We start from the raw sequence: 25,572 nt of genomic DNA on the forward strand, positions 1-25,572 counted from the left end.
GGGTGCCTCAATTCCTCCAAGTGAGTCCTGTATCCATTACGCCACTGGAATATGGGAGCCATTTCAGCAGTGGCATTTTGATTTACCGCTGCCCTTGCGCTGGAGTGATGAGGCACTTGTAGAGTGAGGGGGAGTGGAGGGGCTGCCTGTGTTTGGTGACAAGGCATCAGAATCCATGATGTCCTCATCAGTCAGACGTTCCATAATGATTCCTGATGGCAACACGGGCAGCTTTTGACCTGAATGTTGTGACTCTTTCCTTGCTCCATTTCCCTTCAAGGATGATGGGGAAAAAAGGCATTGTGAGGCACTCTGCTATTGGGATACCTTCTCCATGCTCACTGGAAAAATGTTGCTGGTCTCATCCATTGTGGTTGCCTGGATCACTATGTCCTTACTTACTTTGCTTTGCCATGTACAGGTGCAAGTACAAGTGCTAGTCATGGATAATGGTGTGCTGGTTGTCATCTGCATCAAAGCACACCATTTGGGAATAGATTTCTGCACTGTGGAAGCATATGAAGTGGCCAACAGAGGGGGTATTGTTGCCTTATATTCTTCTTTGGCTTCTGCATAGGGCATCGGCTTGGTTACTTTTATTTCCTGAATATTGCATTTCTCAGCAAAACAGGGCAGTTGCAGCTCCATCCTGGGTGGCTCCCTGAGCAGTTAATGCATATTGCTGGAGACGCACAGTTTGCCTCAGATTCATGGGACGCCCTTCCACATATCCCACAGGTCGATTCATCTCTGCAACTCAGCATTGTATGGCCAAATCTCTGGCATTTGTAGCACCACATAGGGTTACATACATAAGGTCTAACTGTAAGCCAGAGGAACCCTGACATAAAGTGTTCAGGTAGCATTAGAGGAGTGAAGGCCACAAGGAATGGAGTGGTCTTCTCAATTTCTCCATTATTCCTTCATATCCTTTGCTCCACATCCACTATCCTCTATGACACCCATTCTTTTTTGAGTTCTCAGATGTCTATGTCCATGATACCACGACCTGTGACCACAATCACTGAGGGAGTTATGCAACTCTACAATTATGCCATAGTCACCCAATTTTTCTGACTTTCTAAGCATTTGCACCTGCTTTGCTGTGTTAGTCTCAACCCACAAGGAACCATTTTGTAACTGCTTAATAGACTTTAAGGTGCCAGCAGGCACTTCCAAGTTTTTATGAATAGAAAAAGGAGATGTTTTTTCAAATGTCCACTCCTTTGTCTTGATCACTACAAACACATTCTGATTTACGACTTCTTGAGCTCTGCTACTAAATATGATTTAGGCAAAGTTGCTTATAAGGTATTAAAGCCCACCTTCCCTCCCCAGTACTCTAAGGAAGAGGCCTGACAGTTCACAGAATTTCAAAACCCATGCGGCACCAAAGGAGCGCAATACAAACTTCACAGAGTGGTGGATCCTCCTGCTGGAAGAGGAAACCATGTGTCAAAGGGCTATGTCCTACAAGCAGTCTGGTAAGAAGCACACCTGGCATGAAGTCCCCCATGCTTATGCGGCCAATTTGAGAGACCAGGGTTTGTTGTCCGCCACCTCCAACTATTCAGTCTCACAGTGACATATGATTCTTCTGTCAGATAATGAGATGATGGCATGCAAGGGGACAGAGCATCAACATACACCACCATCCCAACAAGCTCGTTTGGTTATTTTGTTAGTTATATCGCTTCCCTGTATCCCAAAGTGTCTGGGTACCCAGCAAAAGACCACCTCCTTGCCTTGAAGTTGGAGCCACTGGACAGTGTCATGGCTGAGACGAATCAACTGGCCTACCAGGTACATTTGATGGACTACTTGCAGTGCACTGACCAAGTCAGAATAGATGAGAAGCCTTCTACTATGATGCCTTTGTATAAATTCCAGGGCCATCATAATAGCATATATCTCTACATCATAATTTTAAATTGTTCGGAAGGTGCACTTCAAAAACTTCATCAGATAAAACAGCCAAACAACTGAGGGCATTTCCTTGAATCTACATAAACAACAATAAAACTGTGGTATATACTAAAAATTGAAGAAAACAGTTGTAAAAACTTAATCTGGAGTATAAATTTTCTTCTACTGTGTCAAGCTTAAAATCACTTTGGGTCTCTTGAAAATGCCAAGGCAGCAATTTGTCCTATATTTGGCTGTTTATGTGGATATATGACATATTTAGGCCCATAAGACAGATGGTGACACATATCCTGGATGGTTTTGTGATGCAGGGGCAATTGCTGAAAGCTGCTCAAGATTGGAATGGACTGCTGCATTAAATGAGAATCATCATCAGGGACTGTTGCACCAGAAGGAAGTGCCACCGAATCTGGAGTGCTGTTTCATCAGTCTCTGGACACAAACTCTGAACTGGACTAGTCAAAAATGCTCCAGTCAATATCAAAATGTCCTCACAGTGAACAGTGTCTAATGTCTTGAGGTAGGAAATATGGGCAGATCCATAAACCATGCCACCATAATCTAACCAAGATCTGAGAAGTGCCCCATAAAACACCAGGAGACAGGACCTGTCAGCTCCCCTCACATTTCTGCAGAGATATTTCAGAGTATTTAATAATTTGAAGCCCTTGTTCACTGGTCTTTCAGATGTGGGAGAGACATAAATTTTGAGTCAAATAGTAGACCCAAAAAGCACACATTTTCCTTAAAATTTAAAATAGTTTTTCCCTCCCTGAACTCTGGTGGATGAAAACTGTGATAAGCATAGTAAAAGTTGACACAGGTAGTTTTCTCAATCAATAACCTCAAACCAGTTTTATAGGCACAAGTTTCAAGCCTCTTTATAGGCAGCATATATCATCTTATTGTCATTGTAAGACTGGAAGCAGTGTAGGAGATCACACAGTCATCCATGAACAAAGAACTTTTAACTGGGCTTCTGACTGCAGGAGACATGCCACTGATAATGTCTATGAACAGAGTGACACTGTGACACTCAGTATACTGCGTTGGAGTGACACTCAGTATACTGCGTTGGAGGAGCCCATTCCCCTAAACAAAGCAGTCAGACAAGGAATCACCAATGCAATATTGAAAGCACCTGTGATTGAATAAGAAGTAGCAGATGTCCAGTAGTCCCAATTCATGAAGTTAATGGAGGTTGTTGTATCCCAAAGTCGTGTTTGATGCTTTTTAAAGATGAAAAAACACGCTGATTAAATGGTTGCGGCATCAGAAAGACTTCTGTATCATCCCCTCCAGTAGAATTAAGTTGTCAATGGTGGACTGATTGCACCTCAAACAACTCTGGGAGTGGCACAGTTGGCTTGCGGGATTCAAGTAGCCAGACAGGATAGCATTTGACCATGTGCTCAAGAGTCTTACCCATACAGCTGGTGTACTGGCTACACTCTACTAACTATTATGGTTGGCACATTCCTTGCCTGGTTTCCACAAGGGAGTAATATTGCCTCCTTCCAAGTGACAGAGTACTGTCCACCAAACCAGATCTAATATAATTGAGATAGAAGGTTGTCTTTGCCCTCAAGGCACCGATGATGGAGCATGGCAGAATGAATCTGATTTGGTCCTGGAGCAGTTGGTTGGTTAGTTTAAAAGGGCGAAAGGGACCAAACTGCTTGGTCATCAGTCCCTTGTTCCTGTTAAAACAATCAGACAGGGGAAAGAAAAAACAAACGAGACATAGAGCACAATACCGAAAGGAAGGAAGTACGACAAGAACAACAGAAAGGCAACAAACACTATAATAAACAAAAGAGGACAAGAAAACCATAGAGAGATGCAAGAAAGTGGTAGAAGAAATTAAAACAAGAAAGCAGATTACCATGGCTGGCCGACCATGAGAAAAAAGGACAACCCAGCCATTCTGCAACACATTAAAACCTCCTCCCTAAAAGCACTAGGGTGCAGGACACTGAGGGATGAAGGGCATGCACTAAAACTCAGATCAAATGATAAAATCCACCTTCACAAATAAAACGTAAAATTAAAGCTGCTGTTGAGGCACTGTTGCCCACCACTGAAGGTAGGGTGCTGGGAAAGTTAAAAGTCCGGTCCAGAGTGGCTAAAAGTGGGCAGTCCAGCAAGAGGTGGACGACCCGGCATTTGGGAGCCACAGCGACACTGAGGTGGGTTCTCGCAATGGAGGAGGTGACCATGTGTGAGATACGTACCGCCAATGTGGAGCCGACAAAGGACAACTGATTCCCTGTGGGAAACCTGCAGGGAAAACTTTCACACATTCACTCTCCTTAATGATACGCAGTTTGTTGTGCGTACTGCTATGCCACTCCGTCTCCCAAAGCCAAAAAACCTTGCGGCATAAGACAGAATGCAGGTCAGTTTCAGAGATGCCCATCTCCAGAAGCAGTTTCTACATAGCCTGAACAGGCTATGCAGAAACTGACAGCCTGTCAGCAAGTTCATTGCCTGGGATTCCGATCTGTCCTGGGATCCACACAAACACCACTAAACGATTAGACCGTTCCAGGGCATAGATGGACTCCTGGATGTTTGCTACCAAAGGATGGTGAGGACAGCACCAGTTGATAGCTTGTAAGCTGCTCAGGGAGTCAGAACAGAGAAGAAATGACTCACCAGAACAGAATCGGATGTACTGAAGTGCACGAAATATGGCCACAAGCTCTGCAGTGAATACACTGCAGCCAGTGGGAAAAGAATGCTGTTCAATATGGCATCTGCGGACATAGGCAAAGCCAACATTACCATCAGCCATCAAGCCATTTGTGTAAACAACTTCAGAGCCCTGGAACATATCAAGAATCAAGAGGAAGTGACAGCGGAGAGAGGCGGGGTTAATGGAGTCCTTAGGGCCATGCAAAAGGTCCAGACAGAGCTTTGGTTGAGGTGTACACCATGGAGGTGTACATGAATGGACCTGAAGGAGAGGTGGCAAAGGGAAGGATTCCAGTTCAGACAGAAGAGATCGCACGTGAACCACAGTCGTTAACCCTGACCTGGGCTGCCAGTGTGGGAGATGAGCTGCCTTAGGTGGGAAAAGGAGATGGTAATTCAGATGTTCAGGATAACTATGAATGTGTGGCACATAACTGGCAAGCAGTTGTGCATGTCAGATCTGCAATGGAGGGGCTCTGGTCTCCACTATGACACTGGTCGCCGGACTCTTCCTAAAAGTTCCCGTCGTTAGGCTGAGGGTGCCACCAAACCATAAACCAGACTCCCATAAACAAGGCAGGATTTAACAAGGGCTGGAGCTACAGCAATGTAGAGCACCCCAGTTGGTGTTGCTCAGGCAGTGGAGGGCATTGAGGAGCTGCTAGCACTTCTGCTTAAGCTGACAGAGGTGAGGAAGCCAAGTCAATTGGGTGTTGAAAAGCAGTCCTAAGAATCAATATGTCTCCACTACAGTGAGTGGATCATCATTAAGGTAAAGTTCTGGTTCTGGATGAATGGTACGATGCCGACAGATGTGCATAACACACGACTTTGCAGCAGAAAACTGGAAGCCATGGGCCAGAGCCCGTGACTGCGCCTTCTGGATGGCTCCACATAGGCAGCGCTCAGCAACACCAGTACTGGAGCAGCAGTACGAAATGCAGAAGTTGTCTGCATACAGAAAAGATGAGACAGACGGCCCTACAGCTGCTGCTAGGCTGTTAATGGCCACTAAAAATAGAGATACACTCAATACAGAGCCCTGTGGGACTCCATTCTCCTGGATATGGAGGGAACTATGGGAGGCACCAATTTAGACATGGAAAGTACAAAGCGACAGGAACTTCTGGATACAAATCAGGGGCCCCATTCGTATAATATGATAGGGATATGATGTCACTAGGTGGTGTCATACGCTTTTCGTAAATCAAAAAAGACAGCATCAATGTGTTGGTATCTGGAAGAGGCTGTTTGGATGGCAGACTCGAGGGACACAAGATTATCAGTCGTAGAGCGACCCAGGCAGAAACCACCTTAGCACGGAGCTAGCAGGCCACATGACTCCAGGATCCAACCGAACGGCCGACACATCATTTGTTCTAGCAGCTTACAAAGAATGTTGGTAAAGCTGATGGGGTGATAGCTATCCACATCAATGGGGTTTTTGCCAGTTTTGAGCACTGGTATGGTGATGCTTTCCCACCAGTGCGATGGAAAGATGCCATCGCACCAGATCTGGTTGAAGATCAAGTGGAGATGTCGCTTGTAGTCAGACGAGAGATGTTTAATTATCTGACTGTGGATCCGATCTGGAGCCATGCAAGGGCAATGTGCAAGGGCACTGAGGAGCTCCCACTCTGTAAATGGGGCATTATAGGGTAACTGTGGCATGTAGTGAATGAGAGGACTTTCCCTTCCATCTGCTGTTTAGAGTGCAAATGCCGGGGGAGTAATTCTCTGATGCAGAGACATGAGCATAGTGTTCAGAAAAGTGCTCTGCAGTCGTGTTTGCATCAATAGATAACACACCATTTACATTAACACTGAGAACATCTGTTGGGATCTGGTACCCAAAAACTCATTTGATCTTTGCCCAGACTTGAGAAGGTGATGTACGGCACCCAATGGTTGAGATGCAGCTCTCCCAACAGTCCTGTTTCCGTCTTTTGATAAGCTGGCAAAAGCGGGCACAGAGCCATTTAAAGGCTATTAGGTGCTTCAGGGAAGGGTGCTGCTTATGCCACTGTAGAGCTCGCTGACGCTCTTTAATGGCCTCAGCGACTTCTGGTGACCATCAAGGGACTGTCTTTTGCCGAGGGCATCCTAAAAGACGAGGGATCGCATTTTCCACCTCAGAAATGATTGTTGTAGTTATCTGCTCAATCATCAGATCGATGTTACCATTTGGGGAAGATTCAGTGGTGACAGCAGAAGTGAAAGCTTTCCAGTCTGCCTTGTTTAAAGCCCATCTGGACAAGTGTCCATGGGCCTGATGCCGGGACAGTGACAGGAAGATGGGGAAGTGGTCACTACTACTCAGATCGTCATGTGCTCTCCAGTGGATAGATGGGAGAAGGTCAGGACTGCAAACCGAGAGATCAATGGCCGAATATGTGTGGGGGCACCTATATTTAAGAGGCAGAGGTTGAGTTGTGACAGTAAATTTTCGACATCTTTGCCTCGGCCAGTAAGCATGGTGTCACCCCACAAGGGGTTATGAGCGTTAAAATCTCCAAAAAAGTAGGAAAGGTTTAGGGAGTTGACCTATCAGTGCAGCCAATGAGTTCAGCGGTACTGCACCATCTGGAGGAAGATACACGTTGCAGACCTGGAACAGTGTCTCTGGCTGAAGTCAGAGCTGATTCTAATCCCCCCATGGAGAATGGAAGATTATAGACCATCTCATTACATGAGAACAAGCAGGGCCTCCTCATCTCCACAGTCTTATGGAACATGAAAATTCAGGAGTTTGTCTGCATGACACAGTGACAGTAATAAAGTGCTCACCAGAACTGAATTTTCTTATTTTGAGAGTACTGAAGGTGAGAGCTGTTTCACTTGTTAGAAACATTCAACGGTCTAGATCACATAAAATATTTCTTATTTAAGACAACTGGTCTTGACAGACTTTGCAGTCACCTTGAGGTCTTAAAAATCTTTTTGTTGTAAAATGTGTTTGAAATTCATTGAAACCTCATGCCAAATTGTCAAGTGGATAAAAATCAGAACATTATAAAAGATTTGTTATACTGTGCTGATTTTTATCCAGTTGACAACTTGGCATGATATTTCAACATATAACGAAACTGGAATAGCCGGGGAGCAAAGACAAAGGTCAATGGCTGAAGAAAAGTGTGTCATCTGACCAGAGCTGAAAAAACAGATACTCTCTAAATGGATGAGCTGCTCCATAATTTAACTCCTGGAGCAAGTTGTAGCTGAGCCCCACAGCACATTATGTGCACTGAAGTCACCCATGAGCAGGAATGGGTTGGGGAGTGCACGGAAAAGCTCTAGCAGTGCATCTGCATCCAACAGATCAAGAGGTGTAAGATATGAAGAACACACTTTAATCAGAATGAATTTTTCACTCTGCAGCAGTGTGTGCACTGATAAGAAATTTCCTAGCATTCCTGTGCTGGACCAGGATCAAACAAAGAATCTTTGCCTTTCATGGGCAAGTGCTCTACCAACTGAGTTGCCCAAGCATTGCTTATGACCAGTCCTCATAGCTTTACTTCTGCCAGTACCTCATCTCCTACCATCCAAAATTCACAGAAGTTCTCCTGTGAAACTTCTCCTCTCTTCCAAAAGTGCTGGTGCTGCAAATTTCACAGGAGAGGTTCTGTTAAGTTTGGAAGGTATGAGACAAGGTACTGTTGGAAGAAAAGTTGTGGGACAAGTTGTAAGTCATGCCTGGGTAGCTCAGTAAAGCACGTGCCTGCAAAAGGCGAATACATCAGGTTCTAGTTCCATTCTGGGACAGAGTTTTAATCTGGTAGAAAGTTTCACACATTATGATTTTAACTGGTGTGAGGGCTTCCACTGCAACTGTTTGTAGATTTACCTCAGAGAATGTTAGATGGTGCAGAAGTGAAAGCTTTCCAGTCTGCCTTGTTTAAAGCCCATCTGGACAAGTGTCCATGGGCCTGATGCCGGGACAGTGACAGGAAGATGGGGAAGTGGTCACCTACTCAGATCGTCATGTGCTCTCCAGTGGATAGATGGGAGGAGGTCAGGACTGCAAACCGAGGCCTCCCATTACAGGCCAGAGAGGTATGACCAAATCTCTGACATATGAAACATGGTTCCTCCATGTGGATATCAGCACCCTCGACCTTCAGATACTCATTGAAAAGGGAGGGTGCTTGCTGATTCAATGGTTTTGCTGTCACTCTCTTCATTTTTGAACACTGTTTTGTGTGATCTTTTCTTTTACTCATGGGAGGAGTTTGTTGTATGGGTAGAGAGGATAGCTTAGTAGGTCTCTGATGGTGTGTTGTGGTATGTGGCCGAGGTTCCAAGTCCACTGTTGACAGCTTCTGAATGGTTTTAAGGTCAAGTGTAGCATGGTGACTGACTTCTTAAGGGCTGATGAGAAAAAAGTAGAAAACACTGGAGGCTGCACACCTTTGAAAGCATTTTTAGCTTCACCATACGGTATGCATCTCATAACTTCCAACTCCTGAATTTTTCTTTCCTCGTTATAAAACCCACACTTCGTGCTCCACACTGTATGATTCCCAGAACAGTTTACACATTTTGGGGGAAGTGTATAAGAGTCATTTGATTCATGAGCTGAGCCTCCACAGTTTCCATATGTAGGCCTCCCATTACAGGCCAGAGAGGTATGACCAAATCTCTGACATATGAAACATCACACTGGGTTTGGAACAAATGGTCAAACCATAAGATGGATATAGCTTGCAAGAATATGTTCAGGTAATTATGATGTATTAAGGTTAAGAATAAATGTTGCAGTTTTTCCAATCTGTCACTGACTGTCCTCAGACAGTTCTGCACTTTCGTGATGCCCACATTTTTTCATTCTTCTCATAACTCCACAGGATCCATCTCCATTATATTGGAGCAGGTAACCACAAAAGTTAATGGTGGTACACAACTCAGCCACAACAGGGGAACCAGTTAAGGCCTTGCTCACCAGAAGCTTATATAATTGGTGTGATGAGCCAGTTTTAACTAAAAGTGTTCCATTATGATATCATTTAAAGCTTTGTAAGGGCCCAGCAGCATCCTCCAATGCCTTGTGAATATAGAAAGGAGATAGCTTCTCAAAGTCTCCCTCATGTTATGGTGGACTAGTGCCATGTTACTACAATTCTGAGACTACTTCTTGGGCAGACTGACCAACTGAGCTCTCTTTGTTGCATGGGTGTGGGTGCAACCTGATGGTATATCTATTCCATCTGCATCAGATGTGAACTGAGTTTGCCCCATAGGGATCCCACAAACTGGTAGGGAAGTAGATGTCAATCCAGGCAGAGCTCTGCATGCCTGAGCAAGACTTCTACAACTGGGGGTGGGGGTATGAGGGATGGGCGGGGGCACATGCCCCAGAGGTCACCCACTAGAAACTGTTATACCTCAACAGTCATTCATCCTATGAGGACATAGTGTACCTCCAGGTTGAGGCTCTTTTTTTCTTAAAAAAATAGAGGTATGTACCTTCCAAGGGGTCCAGGCAGCGAAGCCAAGGACTCCATTCTCTGAAACACACAATGTTCCACCACTGCACCTAACGATGGTCCCTGAAGTATACTCAGAGATTACGGTAGAAGTCTGGAGGTGCCTACAAGTCCCTAGGTCCGGAAAATTGAGGTAACCATGCCTGTATTGAACCAGTTTTGGTGGAGATCACTGGAAAAAACGCAGTCCTCACTTCGCTAAGTACTCCGACACTCTTCATCTGACCCCCCACTGATGCCTGTGCAGTTTGGTTGACACTGCCAGTAGCTATGCTATCATCGGCATGGGTAACAGCACCATTGAGGCAGGCAAACCCTCCTGCCCATGCAAGTCTTCCTGCTCAATGCTGAAGGTGCCTATGATAAGGTGGTATCCCCCAAGAGGATTTACTTATTGAGTCATACCTATGTAGCTTAGTTGGTAGAGTACTGTCCTCTGGGTTTGAGTCCCTGTCCCGCACACAGTTAATCTTTCAGCAAGCTTGAAATCATTTCTGCTTGAGAAATTTCTTCTGCTCAGTTTCATACAGATAATATCTGTTTGTAACTGGGTTACATTATTAAATTTTATTATGAACTATGAGTAAAACCAAAAGTCGTGTGTGTAAACGGTAACCATGTACCCAAATTTTCACTGAGAAGAAATATAACACTTGCAAACCTACTAATACATCTTGCATCATAATGAGTTTTCACTAATACAATCTACAGAACCTGCTAAGAACTAAACTAAATTGACAGATTTTGCAGTGTTGTTAACACACATTGATTTAGATGTAACTCAATTTAATGATCTCAGAAAGTCTCAATATTATCTTAGAGCACAACAAGTTCTGCAATTTCAAAATAGTTATACAGTGGGAGATCATTTATAGGAACTAGGAGCAACTGTAGGTCATAAAAGAAGCTTAACTTTTTCCAGAATACTGTGGCCCATTGACTGAAACAGTACCATCACATTAGGCAATAGAAATATCACTTTGATGCCACCTCTGACAGTTGTTCTATGCTTGGATATGACAGAGCATTGTTCATCAACAATATGGCCTTCAGAGGCAAATGTTTCTTTATAGGTCTGTATAAAATCTTCAAAGAACTTTTTTTTAATAAGCAAACTGCTCACCAGACGTTCTTTTGTGACTTATAAGAAACTGGCAAAGAGGACTGATGCACATGTTCTGAAGTATGGTGATTTTTTTTAATTTCCTTACTAACAAACCCAGCAATGCTTCACAACAGCTAAATTTGCACGGTAATTGCATGTAATCCTAAATTCCTTGCCCCACCCTCTCTCTGCTCATCCTCTCATTCCTCCTCCCTCTTCCTACATCTCCTCCTCCTCCCATCTCTCTGTGTATAACCTCCTCACTCCTCTCTCTGTCTATCTCCTCCTCCCCCTATCTGTGTCCATTTCCGCCTGAATGTTCAGTAGAGCATCATGTAAAAATTTTAAGTAAATCCACTAAGATACTTTCGAGATTTTTGGTAACGATGTTTCCCCATGATATATATACTATATAGCCTATCTCTGTCTGAATGTTCATTACAGTAGCATGTAAAAACTAGAAGTAAACTGATCAACAAACTTTTCCAGATTTGTGGTAACATTGCTATCCCCTTTTAAATATTACAAAAATATACAGCCTATCTGCCTATGTTCATCAGAATGTTTGTTAGAGTATCATCTAAAATTTGAAGTAAAACAGTTGAGAACTTTTTGAGATTTGTGGTAACTATGTTTCCCCTTTAAATATTACATATATGTACATATTACATATATTACAGCAATGTATTGCCAGTGTCATCCAAATGTTCATTAGTGCTGTGCGAAAATCTGTAGTAAATTGGTCAAGAACTTTTTGAGATTTTCAGCAAAAATGTTTCCCCTTAATAAATTACATAAGAGGTCTGCTCAGAAAATTCCAGAACTTTGTCCACAAATTTTTTCTGCACTTACCTTTTACTTATTGTGCATGGTCTCCTTCTAAATACTCTCCTCCACAACTGATACACTACTCCCAAAGCCATTTCCACTTCTGGAAGCAGTCATGGTATACCTCATGCTGGATTGCATGAAGTGCTGTCTGCGAGTTTTCGTATATCTAGCCTATTGTTGTGAATCTTCATCCTTTCAGTTCTATTTTCAATTTTGGAAAAAAAAAGAATCTGCAGTGACCAGTTCTGAAGAGTATGGAGAATGAAGCAGAACAGTGATTCCATTTTTTGTGCAATAGTCACCCACCAACAGGCATTAAAGTGCGGGTGTGTTATAGTGATGCAAGAGCCATGAATTGTCTCACCACATGTCTGTCAGGATTTCATGACCTGATCCATCTGAAATGTTACATTCTTCTGCAATCTTTCAGACAGTTAGTATTCAATTGGCACACATAATTTTGATGATGATCCTGACATGAGCGTCATCAGTAGACGTTAAAGGGCGTCCTGAACAAGGGTCATTTTTAACTTTCATCCGGCCATTTTTAAATCATGTGAACCATTTGTAACACTGAGTATGACTTAAATACTCATCACTGGAGGCTTCCTGCATCATTTGATGTGTGTCTGTAAATGTTTTCTTGAGTTTCACACAAAATTTAATGCAGATGTGTTGCTCCTCTAACTCTGCCATCTCAAAATTCGCAAACTGTGTGATACAATTTTCTACTCAATACAGTACTGAACAATAACTAACAGACATAAAACAATGAAACTTCTGGTAGTTACACATTAAAAACAGGCATACGCAGGGTTGCCAACTGTATTTCACTCCAATACACCACTGGTGCGAAATTATGAATGTTGTGGAATTTTTTGAGCAGTCCTCGTACAATACTGGCCATTAAAATTGCTACACCAAGAAGATGATGTGCTACACACGCGAAATTTAACTGACAGGAGGAAGATGCTGTGATAAGCAAATGATTAGCTTTTCAGAGCATTCACACAAGGTTGGCGCCAGTGGCGACACCTACAACGTGCTGACATGAGGAAAGTTTCCAACCGATTTCTCATACATAAACAGCAGTTGTCCGGTGTTGCCTGGTGAAACATTGTAGTGATGCCTCGTGTAAGGAGGAGGAATCTGTACCATCATGTTTCTGACTTTGATAAAGGTCGGATTGTAGCCTATCACAATTGCGGTTTATCATATCGTGACACTGCTGCTGACTGTTAGCAGAATATGGACTCAATGGGTTCAGGAGGGTAATATGGAACGCCATGCTGGATCCCAACGGCCTCGTATCACTAGCAGTCGAGACGACAGGCATCTTATTCGTATGGCTGTAACGGATCGTGCAGCCACATCTCGATCTCTGAGTCAACAGATGGGGACGTTTGCAAGACAACAACCATCTGCACAAACAGTTTGACAACATTTGCAGCAGCATGGACTATCAGCTCAGAGACCATGGCTGTGGTTACCCTTGACGCTGCATCACAGACAGGAGTGCCTGCGATGGTGTACTCAAGGTTGAACCTGGGTGCACAAATGGCAAAACGTCATTTTTTTTGGATGAATCCAGGTTCTGTTTACAGCATCATGATGGTCGCATCCATGTTTGGTGACATCACGGTGAACGCACATTGGAAGCATGTATTTGTCATTGCCATACTGGTGTATCACCTGGCGTGATGGTACAGGGTGCCATTGGTTACGTCTCGGTCACCTCTTGTTCGCATTGACGCCACTTTGAACAGTGGACATTACATTTCAGATGTGTTGCGACCCGTGGCTTTACCCTTCATTCAATCCCTGCGAAACCCTACATTTCAGCAGGATAATGCACGGCCGCATGTTGGAGGTCCTGTATGGGCCTTTCTGGATACAGAAAATGTTCAACTGCTGCCCTGGCCAGCACATTCTCCAGATCTCTCACCAACTGAAAACGTCTGGTCAATGGTGGCCGAGCAACTGGCTCATCACAATGCGCCAGTCACTACTCTTGGTGAACTGTGGTATCATGTTGAAGCTGCATGTGGAGCTGTACCAGTACATGCCATATGTTTGACTCGATGACCAGGCGTATCAAGGCCGTTATTACGGCCAGAGGTGGTTGTTCTGGGTACTGATTTCTCAAGATCTATGCACCCAAACTGCACGAAAATATAATCACATGTCAGTTCTAGTATAATATATTTGTCCAATGAATACCCGTTTATCAGCTGCATTTCTTCTTGGTGTAGCAATTTTAATGGCCAGTAGTGTATATTATGTAGATAAATGTCAAACTAATCTTTTTCTTGTTATGGAGAAATATGATAGCAGAAATGTCAAACTGAATATAACAATTTTTTATTTTCTTTTTCATAGCAAAATACCATTACCACTACCAGTTATGAACACATCAAAGAAAAATGAAGCAAATCAGTTGACCCATTCTCAAGTAATGATTTTTCACAATTGAGTTTAATTTCTGACTTTTCCAATGGTTTTTTTTTTTTTTTTTTCAAAAATTTTCTATCATATACCTTTCCTGACAATTATGAACATAACAAAGACAAAAATCAACCAAATCTGTTGATGCATTCTTAATTGATGCTAAATTCTGAATTTTCTGTTGGATTTTCCAAAAATTTCCTTTCACACAAATTTCATACTGACAAAAATGAACAAAAATAAACCAAGTTGATCAAGCCATTCTCAGGTGGTGATCTTTCATAAATGCAGCAACTGATTTCTATTCATACAGATTATGATTCTGTGTTTCCCAGGTGTGTTACTGCACCCACTCCACACTGTTAATGAAGGTAGAAGCACATGGAATCGGGATATGTGACTGGCTTGAAAACTTCTTAAGTTATAGAACCCAGTACGTTATCTTTGGTGGCAAGTGTTTATCAGAAACAAGCGTATTATCAGGAGTGCTCCGGGGAAGTCTGACAGGACCCCTGTTACTTTCTACATACATAAATGATGCGGCAATCATGGTGGGCAGCAATCTACAGTTGTTTGCTGATGAAGCTGTGATGTGTGGGAAGGTGTCAAAGTTGAGTGACTGTAGGAGATACAAGATGTCTTAGACAAAATTTCTAGTAGGTGTGATGAGTGGCAGCTAGTTCTAAATGTAGCAAAATCCAAGTTAATTTGGATGAGTAGGAAATATAAAACTATAATGTTTGGATACAGCACAGTTGTCTGCTGCTCAACACAGTTGTGTCATTTAAATATCTGGGTATAACATTAGAAAGGATATGAAATGGAATGAGTATGTGAGAATTGTATTAGGGAAGGCGAATGGCCAACTTTGGTTTATTGGCAGAATTTTAGGAAAATGAGATTCACTGATTCATTTGTAAAGGAGATCACATATAGAATGCATATTCTTAAGTAATGCTCAAGTGTTTGGGATCTGCAAAAGGTCAGATTGTAGGAAGACACCAAAGCAACTCAGAAGTGGGCTGCTAGATTTGTTATTGATTGGTTTGACCAACACAGAAGCATTACAGAGATGCTTTGGGAACTCAAATGGGAATCCCTGGAGGGAAATTGACATTCTTTTTGAGGAATACAACTGAGAAAATTTAGAGAACTGGCATTTGAAGCTTACTGCAGAATGACTCTACTGCCACCAGCATATATTTCATGTAAGGACCATTAAGATAAGGTACGAGAAATAAGGGCTCATATGGAGGCATCACTTGCTCTATTTGTGAATGGAACAGGGAAGAAAATTAGTATTAGTGGTACAGGTTACCCTCTACCATGCACTGTATAGTGGCTTGCAGAGTATGTATGTAGATATAACTTTTTGCAGAGTCATCTGAAAGCTAATGTTGTACTGGGTAGCATACGATACACAAAGAGCAGATTCCTTGGCATTATAAACTTATGAAAGAAGACAGGATTTTGAATTCTTTCTGAATTTCTCAGTTACAATCCCCTGAAAGGTTTTCATCAGTCACTGACAGTTGTCATATTCTATGTTGATCTTAAGTCACATACACACACACGCACGCACGCACACACACACACACACACACACACACACACACACACACACACACACACAACTTGCACACACGTCTGCAGTCTCAGAGAGCTGAAACTACACTGCGAGCAGCAGCACCACTGCATGATGGAAGTGGCGACTGGGTGGGGGTAAGGAGGAGGCTGGGGCAGGGAGGGGGAGGGATAGTATGGTGGGAGTGGCGGACAGTTAAGTGTTGCTGTTTAGATGGAGGCCGGAGAGAAGGTGTGGTAGGGGGAAGGGGGTAAGTAGTGGAAACGAGGAAAATAAAAATAAAAAGAAATTAAAACACTGGGTGTGGCGGTGAAATGACGGCTGTGTAGAGCTGGAATGGGAACAGGCAGGGGGCTGGATGGGTGAGGACAGTGACTAACGAAGGTTGAGGCCAGGAGGGTTACGGGAACGTCGGATGTATTGCAGGGAAAGTTACCACCTGCGCAATTCAGAAAAGGTAGCTGGTGTTGGTGGGAAGGATCCATATGGCACAGGCTGTGAAGCAGTCATTGAGATGAGGGGTATCATGTTTGACAGTGTGTTCAGCAACAGGGTGGTCCACTTGTTTTTTGGCCAGTTTGTTGGTTGCCATTCATGCGGACAGACAGCTTGTTGGTTGTCATGCCTACACAGAATGCAGCACAGTGGCTGCAGCTTAGCTTGTATATCACATGACGTTTCACAGGTAGCCTTGCCTTTGATGGGATAGGTGATGTTAGTGACCGGGCTGGAGTAGGTGGTGGTAGGAGGATGTATGGGACAGGTCTTGTATCTAGGTCTATTACAGGGGTATGAGCCATGAGGTAAGGGATTTGGAGCAGGGGTTGTGTAAGGATGGACGAGTATATTGTGTAGGTTCGGTGGACAGTGGAATACCATGGTAGGAGGGGTGGGAAGGATAGTTGATAGGACTTTTCTCATTTCAGGGCACGATGGTCACTAAACACGCTGCCAAACATGATACCCCTCATCTCAATGACTGCTTCACAGCCTGTGCCACATGGATCCTTCTCACCAACACCAGCTACCTTTTCTGAATTGCCCAGGTGGGAACTTTCCCTGCAATACATCCTACACTCCCGTAAACCTCCTGGCCTCAAACTTCGTTAGTCACTGTCCTCACCCATCCAGCCCCCTCCCTGTTCCCATTCCAGCACTACACAGCCATCATTTCACCACCACACCCAGTCTTTTAATTTCTTTTTGTTTTTATTTCTCTCCTTTCCACTACTTATCCCCTCCCCCTTCCACACCTTCTCTCTGTCTAAACTGCAACACTTCATTGTCCGCCACTCCCACCATACTATTCCTCCCCCTCCTTGCTCCAGCCTCCTCCTTACCCCCACCCAGTCGCCACTCCCATCATGCACTGGTGCTGCTGCTCTTTGATGTCATTCTAAATCACTATCATAGTCAATTTTTGTCATTACAACTTCTGGAGTATCAAATACTGCCCAGTTACTGTATTAAATAATAATAATAATGATAACAATAATCATTCATTGAGATGAACTGGAGATATCCATTCATGGGAGCCAGATAAACATGGTATGACTGTACTTGTCACTTGTGAATCTCAGTCTTTATGAGGCCCATAAGAATTACACAGCATGGAACTTTCTAGTTTAAAACTGTTGTGTACTAACTACCCTAAAAAAATATTGTTGTTGTTCACTAGAGGAACCTACATGATTTTTTTCTGCTAAAAAGCACACAGTTCTTATCCTTGAAGGGAATGATTTATTATAATATCACAATGCCTATTTAACTGCTTATTTCTATAAATACTTTAAGAGTAAAGGGGACCACTCACCAAAAAGCAGAAACATTGAGTTCTCACCAGGCGTACACAAAGAAGATAGAAAATTATAACTACTTATTCATTGTCACTAAGTCCTGTGCCACTGCAAAATTCTTCTTTAACTTGTAAAGCCAAAAATCATGAACACTGTGGAGTCTTCTCCTTTTAAGTGTTTGTGTGGACAACTGTTGCTTTTTAAGCCGCATGCATAAACACACAAAAATTACATTTAATATTACTTGGAAGAGCAGTTGAATGGAATGGATAGTGTCTTGAAAGGAGGATATAAGATGAACATCAACAAAAGCAAAACGAGGATAATGGAATGCAGTCGAATTAAGTCAGGTGATGCTGAGGGAATTAGATTAGGAAATGAGACACTTAAAGTAGTAAAGGAGTTTTGCTATTTGGGGAGCAAAATAACTGATGATGGTCGAAGTAGAGAGGATATAAAACGTAGACTGGCAATGGCAAGGAAAGGGTTTCTGAAGAAGAGAAATTGGTTAACATCGAGTATAGATTTAAGTGTCAGGAAGTCTTTTCTGAAAGTATTTGTATGGAGTGTAGCCATGTATGGAAGTGAAACATGGACAATAAATATTTTGGACAAGAAGAGAATAGAATCTTCCGAAATGTGGTGCTACAGAAGAATGCTGAATATTATATGGGTAGATCACATAACTGATGAGGAAGTGTTGAATAGGATTGGGGAGAAGAGAAGTCTGTGGCACAACTTGACTAGAAGAAGGGATCGGTTGGTAGGACATGTTCTGAGGCATCAAGGGATCACCAGTTTAGTATTGGAGGGCAGTGTGGAGGGTAAAAATCACAGAGGGAGACAAAGAGATGAATACACTAAGCAGATTCAGAAGGATGTAGGTTGCAGTAGGTACTGGGAGATGAAGAAGCCTGCACAGGATAGAGTAGCATGGAGAGCTGCATCAAACCAGTCTCATGACTGAAGACCACAACAACAACAACAACAACAACAACAACAACATGTCCCAGTTTGTGATATGTTGCTTATGAAAAGGTACCAGGCTCATGTTCATATTTGATTCTTTATTTTTTCCGTAACAAAAAGCTTTACTGTCCTGCCTTGTTCAAATGGCTCTTTTTCCTTCCATGTGCACATTCTGCACATGTTAAACATCCCTCAGTATTTCCTAAAACATGGTATCAAAAACCAGAATAAAATTATAACCAAACAATGTATAGGATATTGAAATCATCCTTTGTGATGGAAGGTGGGAACACAATCATGTGACAAATTGAAATTAAACATAAACTGGCCTCTGGTCACATGCAGCCATGTTTAAGTAGGTCTCTAAAATATGTTCCACTTCATTCAAGTTTTTAGATATATGATGTTTGAGACAAGCAGTTAGCCAGCCAACTGTATGAAGCAATTCAACAAACCAGCATTATTAAAGTCACCTATGATAGTTTCAGGTTTATCTTCTTAGTCTCTCTCTGAAAAGTAATTACCTTGCAGACTGTATTCGTAGAATGGCTGCTAGATTGTTTCTGTTCACCATTACACTCAGTGCAGAATGTGGTCTAGGTTTCTCCTTTTCAGTTGAGAGTCGAATGCCATATGGTGATACACTGCTGTTATCTGATGGGGGTGAATGTAGTTTTGACTGAAATGCAAGAATATTTCACCATAAGCAAACAAAACATTTAATTTTTTATGTACAATATAATTATATTCATAGTGAACATTAAATTTCACAATTAAACTTTGCTTTTAAGAAAGAGATGAGAGCATTTTATCCTGCATTCCTGACATAATTATACACTTTACCCGCTTCCCTTGGATGTTTGCAGTCTGCAGACGAAATTCATGAGGGCTTGTGGTAATATTCTCATCAAATCTGTGTTCTAATTCTCTACTCATTTTCTCATGCAGTTTTTTGTAATTTGGAATCTTTTGTTTATTTTTTATTCTTCTGTCAATATCCAAACTGTCTGAATAATCTTCCCTCTGAGCTCTAATATGCTTCAAATCTTTTTCTAACTGTTCTCTAGCAGCCATGGATGGAGGTAATGACGCAGACTGTAAGAGTTCCTCTGCTCGTATTTTTCTCTTCAGTGATCTGAAATAAAAATTATCGTATCGCATGAAGACATCCTCTGGAGATCATTCATAAAAAAAGTATCGTCAAAATAATTTTATTAAATAAACATAGATTCAGTGACAATAATTGCAATTCAGCCAAGTCATAAAACAAACTATGTTTTACTACATAAATGGCACTCTCAGAGGCATGATTAAAAATGTTTGACAATCAGCAATGATGCTATTATCTTGTTATCTCCTGAGATAAACTAGTAGCTCAGTGTTGCACCCTCACTCCATAATGCCGTACTTTTTAGGAATAACTGGGTTACATACTGTTCATTCAGTCTGAAGTTAGTGCTGTAACACTGGAAAGTTGACAGTCTGTGTAAAGAGTAAGTAAGGTGTGTAATAGTGTCAACCTTGTTGAGCAGATTTAGTTGCCATATGAAAGTATACAGAATACATGGTTACAAATGGAAATAATTTTTGCCGTTATCAGCTCCATCATCACATAGAATATGTACATTTGTAGGGAACATATCAAGATATTAATAGAACTTCCACAGACACTTACCGAGTATCTGTATATCCAAAGGAGATACTCAACATGCTAAGTGCCAGAAGTACAACGTAGAATTATAAGTGCTTCATGGTTACTAAAGTTTTAATGTCTTTAAACATGCGATGGGAGATATTAAGGTATCAAAATGATGGTCTAGAACTCATGCATTATTGATTTCCTTGATGTAATACACTGTAGTGTGATATATTTTCTATTTATTATTCTGTACTCTGTTCTATATACACTAAACTGTAGAATATGCTATGTAAATATGTAATCAAAATATCAAGGCCCATATGTATTAACTGAAGCACATCAAATGGATGAATAAATAAATAAAAATAAACAAATATATCATTCTAGAAGTGTCATGCGTTCCAAGGTGCATTACTTTTCTTAACTGTCAACTTGCCTCATAATGAGGAGAGTTGTAGGAACTTCATTATACGATAAATGTATGTTATATACGAGGGCCGTTCAGAAAGTAACCTCCGGTTGATTTAAAAAAATACACCAAGTTAAATAAAAATATTTTAATATATACATCTTACAACTACATCTTTGCACTATTTTTCTACATAGTCTCCATAGCGATTGAGGCACTTATCGTATCTCTTCACAAGCTTTGAAATTCCTTCTGCATAAAAATCACCCGCTTGTGCCTGGAGCCAGCCTGTGACCGCATCTTTGAGCTCTTCGTCGTCATCAAACCGCTGTGACCCGAGCCATTTTTTCAAATGCATGAAGAGGTGATAATCACTTGGTGCCAGGTCTGGGCTGTAAGGTGGATGGTTGATAACGTCCCACTTGAAGGACTCAAGAAGGGCCGTTGTTCTGCGAGCAGAGTGAGGACGGGCGTTATCGTGCAAAAAAACGATACCGGAAGTCAGCATACCACGGCGTTTGTTCTGTATAGCCCGTCGTAACTTTTTTATTGTTTCACAGTACACGTCTTGATTAATGGTCGTACCACGTTCCATGAATTCAACCAACAACACCCCTTTGGCATCCCAAAACACCGTTGCCATCAGTTTTCTGGCAGAAAAATCTTGCGAGGCTTTTCTTGGTTTGGTAGGCGAATTTGAATGTGCCCACATCTTTGATTGTTCTTTTGTCTCAGGGTTCACGTACTTAATCCAGGTTTCGTCACTGGTCATGATTCTGTTTAACAATGGTTCTCCTTCGTCCTCATAACGTGACAGAAAGTCTAATGCAGAGGCCATACTTTGAGTTTTGTGGTGGTCGGTAAGAATTTTGGGCACCCATCGTGCACAGAACTTACGGTAACCCAATCTTGCTGTCACTATCTCGTACAAGAGAGTCTTAGAAATCTGTGGAAAACCAGTAGACAACTCCGACATTGAGAAACGTCGATTTTCACGAACTTTTGCATCAACTGTCTGAACGAGTTCGTCAGTCACCAATGATGGTCTACCACTCCTCTCTTCATCATGAACGTTTTCTCGTCCACTTTTAAATAAACGTACCCATTCACGGACAACTCCTTCACTCATAACTCTTGGTCCGTACACGGCACAAAGCTCATGATGAATAGCTGCTGCAGAATATCCTTTGGCTGTAAAAAACCTTATGACAGCACGCACTTCACATTTGGCGGGGTTTTCTATTGCAGCACACATTTCAAACTGTCACAAAAACTAAACTAGCGCAGGTACGACGTTCACTCGACCACGGCTTGATGCCGACTGACCTGTTGAGCGCGTGAACGCACAGATGGCGTCGCTACTTCCCCCACAACCCGCACTGTGACCAATCGGAGGTTACTTTCTGAACCGCCCTCGTAGAAGCAGTATAAGCCATTATCTGTTGATATATATATATTGTATACTTCTTTAAAGGCTGATCCTCACCAGGAAAATAAAGACCACTACCATGAATGGTAAAGCAGTGATTTGGCTTGAGCCATACCTATATGAGAGAAAGCAAAATTTAATATTGAGTAATTCTGCAATGGCACCTTCCTACTCTGACTGGGCCACGCAGGAATATTAAGTGCCAAAGTGCTTGGTCCCTTACTATGCTTAATCTTCATCAATGACCTTCTAAGGTTTATGAGCCAAAAGCACACTTCAAGCATTTGCAGACAATATAATCATTATGATTGACTAGAAAACACTACTACCACTGTATTTCAAGGAAGTTCCAGATTATTTAACCTCAAATGTTAACAAGATTAATTCAGTGTTTCACATAGGACACAAAAAAGAAAGAAAAACAGAATCGGAAGATTCTGAAATAAAAAGTGGTGGGAAAGAAACATTAAGAGTTGAGTCTTCCAAATAGCTGGGATTGCATATTACTACCAACTTAAACTGGCCAGTTCACATCCTCAACCTACGTAAAAGACTGAATTTGCCAGCATTTGTCATACATTCTGCTGCATCTGTTTGGGGTTTAGAAACAATCAAAGCTGCTTACTTTGGATATTTACAGTCAGTTATGACATATGGAATTGTATTCTGGGAAAACCAGTTTTTTCAATTATATACTCTGTAAACAAGTCATGCACTTTTCATAATAAACAGTACATATCATTATCATGACATAAGAAATAAACATGATCTTCATCACAACATAAAAAAAATCTCACATGGTAGGAGGAGGACATTATTCAAACATAAAAGCTTATAATGAAGTTCCAGTGACATGTAGGTAGTTCAGACATCAATATCTCCCAAAAGATAAAACATCAATAAGTTTATTTACAACATGTACACATGATAATCAAGATATACACTGATCAGCCAGAACAGTATGGTCATTGATCTACGGTCAATATAAACTGTCCAGGCAATAGCAGTGTAACTGGTGAGGAATGACTGCTAGTCAGACAAACACATGGTGTATGTAGCATCAGTAAGCATGCTGTCCGTAAGTGGAATGAGGAAGGCGTGTGATCTATCTGAGTTTGACCGAGGGCAGAGAGTGTTGGCTCAGAGGCTTGGCACAGTATTTCAGAAACAGCTTGACTTATCTGATGTTTCTAGGAGTGCTGTGGTGAGTGTCTTCAACACACAGCAAAATCAAGCTGAAACCACATCCAGACATTGTGGGATTGGGCAGCCATCTCCATTACAGATGTCGGACATCAGAGGATGGGCAGACTTGTAAAACAGGAAAGGCAGTGAACTGTAGTGGAACTAATATCACACTTTAATGCTGGGCAGAGTAAAAGCAGGACTGAATGCACAGTGCAACATACACTGCTAATGATGGGTCTCCACAGCCAATGACCCATACATGTGCCAATGTTAGTATCATGACATTGGCAATTTCAAGTGGAATGGGCACATGGCCATCGGCACTGGACGTTGCCACACTGTCAGAGCACTGCATGCTCTTATAATCCTGATAACCTTCTTCATCATGTTGATGGGAGAGTGGGAATGTGTCATCTTCTAGAGGAACAGCTCCTTGACACCTATACTGTGGAAGAGAGACAAGCTGATGGCAGCTCCATTACGCTCTGGGGCATTCATGGACCCAGTGGAGCTTGTGCAAGGCACTATGAAGGCCTAGGAGTATCGTACATTGGTTGAAGACCACATACACCCCTTCACGACCATCACGTTTCCTGATGGCAGTGGCATTTTTCAGCACTATAACACACCATCCCACAAGGCCAGGAGTGTGATGAAGTGGATGAAGGAACATAGTGGCAAGTTCCAGTTGATGTATTGGCCCACAACTTACCAGATCTGAAGCCAATCAACACATCTGGGATGTGACTGAAGGTGGCGTCAGAGCTCATTGTCCCTCTCCCCACAATTTACAGGTATTAGGTGACTTGTTAGTTCTTTACAGACGAATTCTTTACAGACGAATGGAAAAACTAGTAGAAGCCAACCTCGGGGAAGATCAGTTTGGATTCCGTAGAAACACTGGAACACGTGAGGCAATACTGACCTTACGACTTATCTTAGAAGACAGATTAAGGAAAGGCAAACCTACGTTTCTAGCATTTGTAGACTTAGAGAAAGCTTTTGACAATGTTGACTGGAATACTCTCTTTCAAATTCTAAAGGTGGCAGGGGTAAAATACAGGGAGCGAAAAGCTATTTACAATTTGTACAGAAACCAGATGGCAGTTATAAGAGTCGAGGGACATGAAAGGGAAGCAGTGGTTGGGAAGGGAGTAAGACAGGGTTGTAGCCTCTCCCCGATGTTGTTCAATCTGTATATTGAGCAAGCAGTAAAGGAAACAAAAGAAAAATTCGGAGTAAGTATTAAAATTCATGGAGAAGAAATAAAAACTTTGAGGTTCGCTGATGACATTGTAATTCTGTCCGAGACAGCAAAGGACTTGGAAGAGCAGTTGAATGGAATGGACAGTGTCTTGAAAGGAGGATATAAGATGAACATCAACAAAAGAAAAACAAGGATAATGGAATGTAGCCTAATTAAGTCGGGTGATGCTGAGGGAATTAGATTAGGAAATGAGGCACTTAAAGTAGTAAAGGAGTTTTGCTATTTGGGAAGCAAAATAACTGATGATGGTCGAAGTAGAGAGGATATAAAATGTAGGCTGGCAATGGCAAGGAAAGCGTTTCTGAAGAAGAGAAATTTGTTAACATCCAGTATTGATTTAAGTGTCAGGAAGTCATTTCTGAAAGTATTCGTATGGAGTGTAGCCATGTATGGAAGTGAAACATGGACGATAAATAGTTTGGACAAGAAGAGAATAGAAGCTTTCGAAATGTGGTGCTACAGAAGAATGCTGAAGATTAGATGGGTAGATCACATAACTAATGAGGAAGTATTAAATAGGATTGGGGAGAAGAGAAGTTTGTGGCACAACTTGACCAGAAGAAGGGATCAGTTGGTAGGACATGTTCTGAGGCATCAAGGGATCACCAATTTAGTATTGGAGGGCAGCGTGGAGGGTAAAAATCGTAGAGGGAGACCAAGAGATGAATACACTAAGCAGATTCAGAAGGATGTAGGTTGCAGTAGGTACTGGGAGATGAAAAAGCTTGCACAGGATAGAGTAGCATGGAGAGCTGCATCAAACCAGTCTCAGGACTGAAGACCACAACAACAAACAACAG

The 25,572-nt window shown here is 42.1% G+C and overlaps 1 protein-coding gene across 1 annotated transcript in view; it reads right to left on the reverse strand.

The window, feature by feature from the left end:
• The window catches only part of LOC124729007 (protein FAM161A-like), a 145,814-nt gene that overhangs the window by 53,792 nt on the left and 66,450 nt on the right, over positions 1-25,572 (reverse strand). The window contains exons 4-5 of the mRNA XM_047248492.1: positions 19,684-19,975; positions 19,365-19,519 (exon numbers count right to left, since the gene is read on the reverse strand). Coding sequence (XP_047104448.1) covers positions 19,365-19,519; positions 19,684-19,975 — 447 coding nt within the window. The remainder of the gene's footprint in view (positions 1-19,364; positions 19,520-19,683; positions 19,976-25,572) is intronic.

This window comes from Schistocerca piceifrons, chromosome 1 (genome assembly GCF_021461385.2).
Source record: "Schistocerca piceifrons isolate TAMUIC-IGC-003096 chromosome 1, iqSchPice1.1, whole genome shotgun sequence".
In the NCBI taxonomy this organism is placed as follows: Eukaryota; Metazoa; Arthropoda; class Insecta; order Orthoptera; family Acrididae; genus Schistocerca; species Schistocerca piceifrons.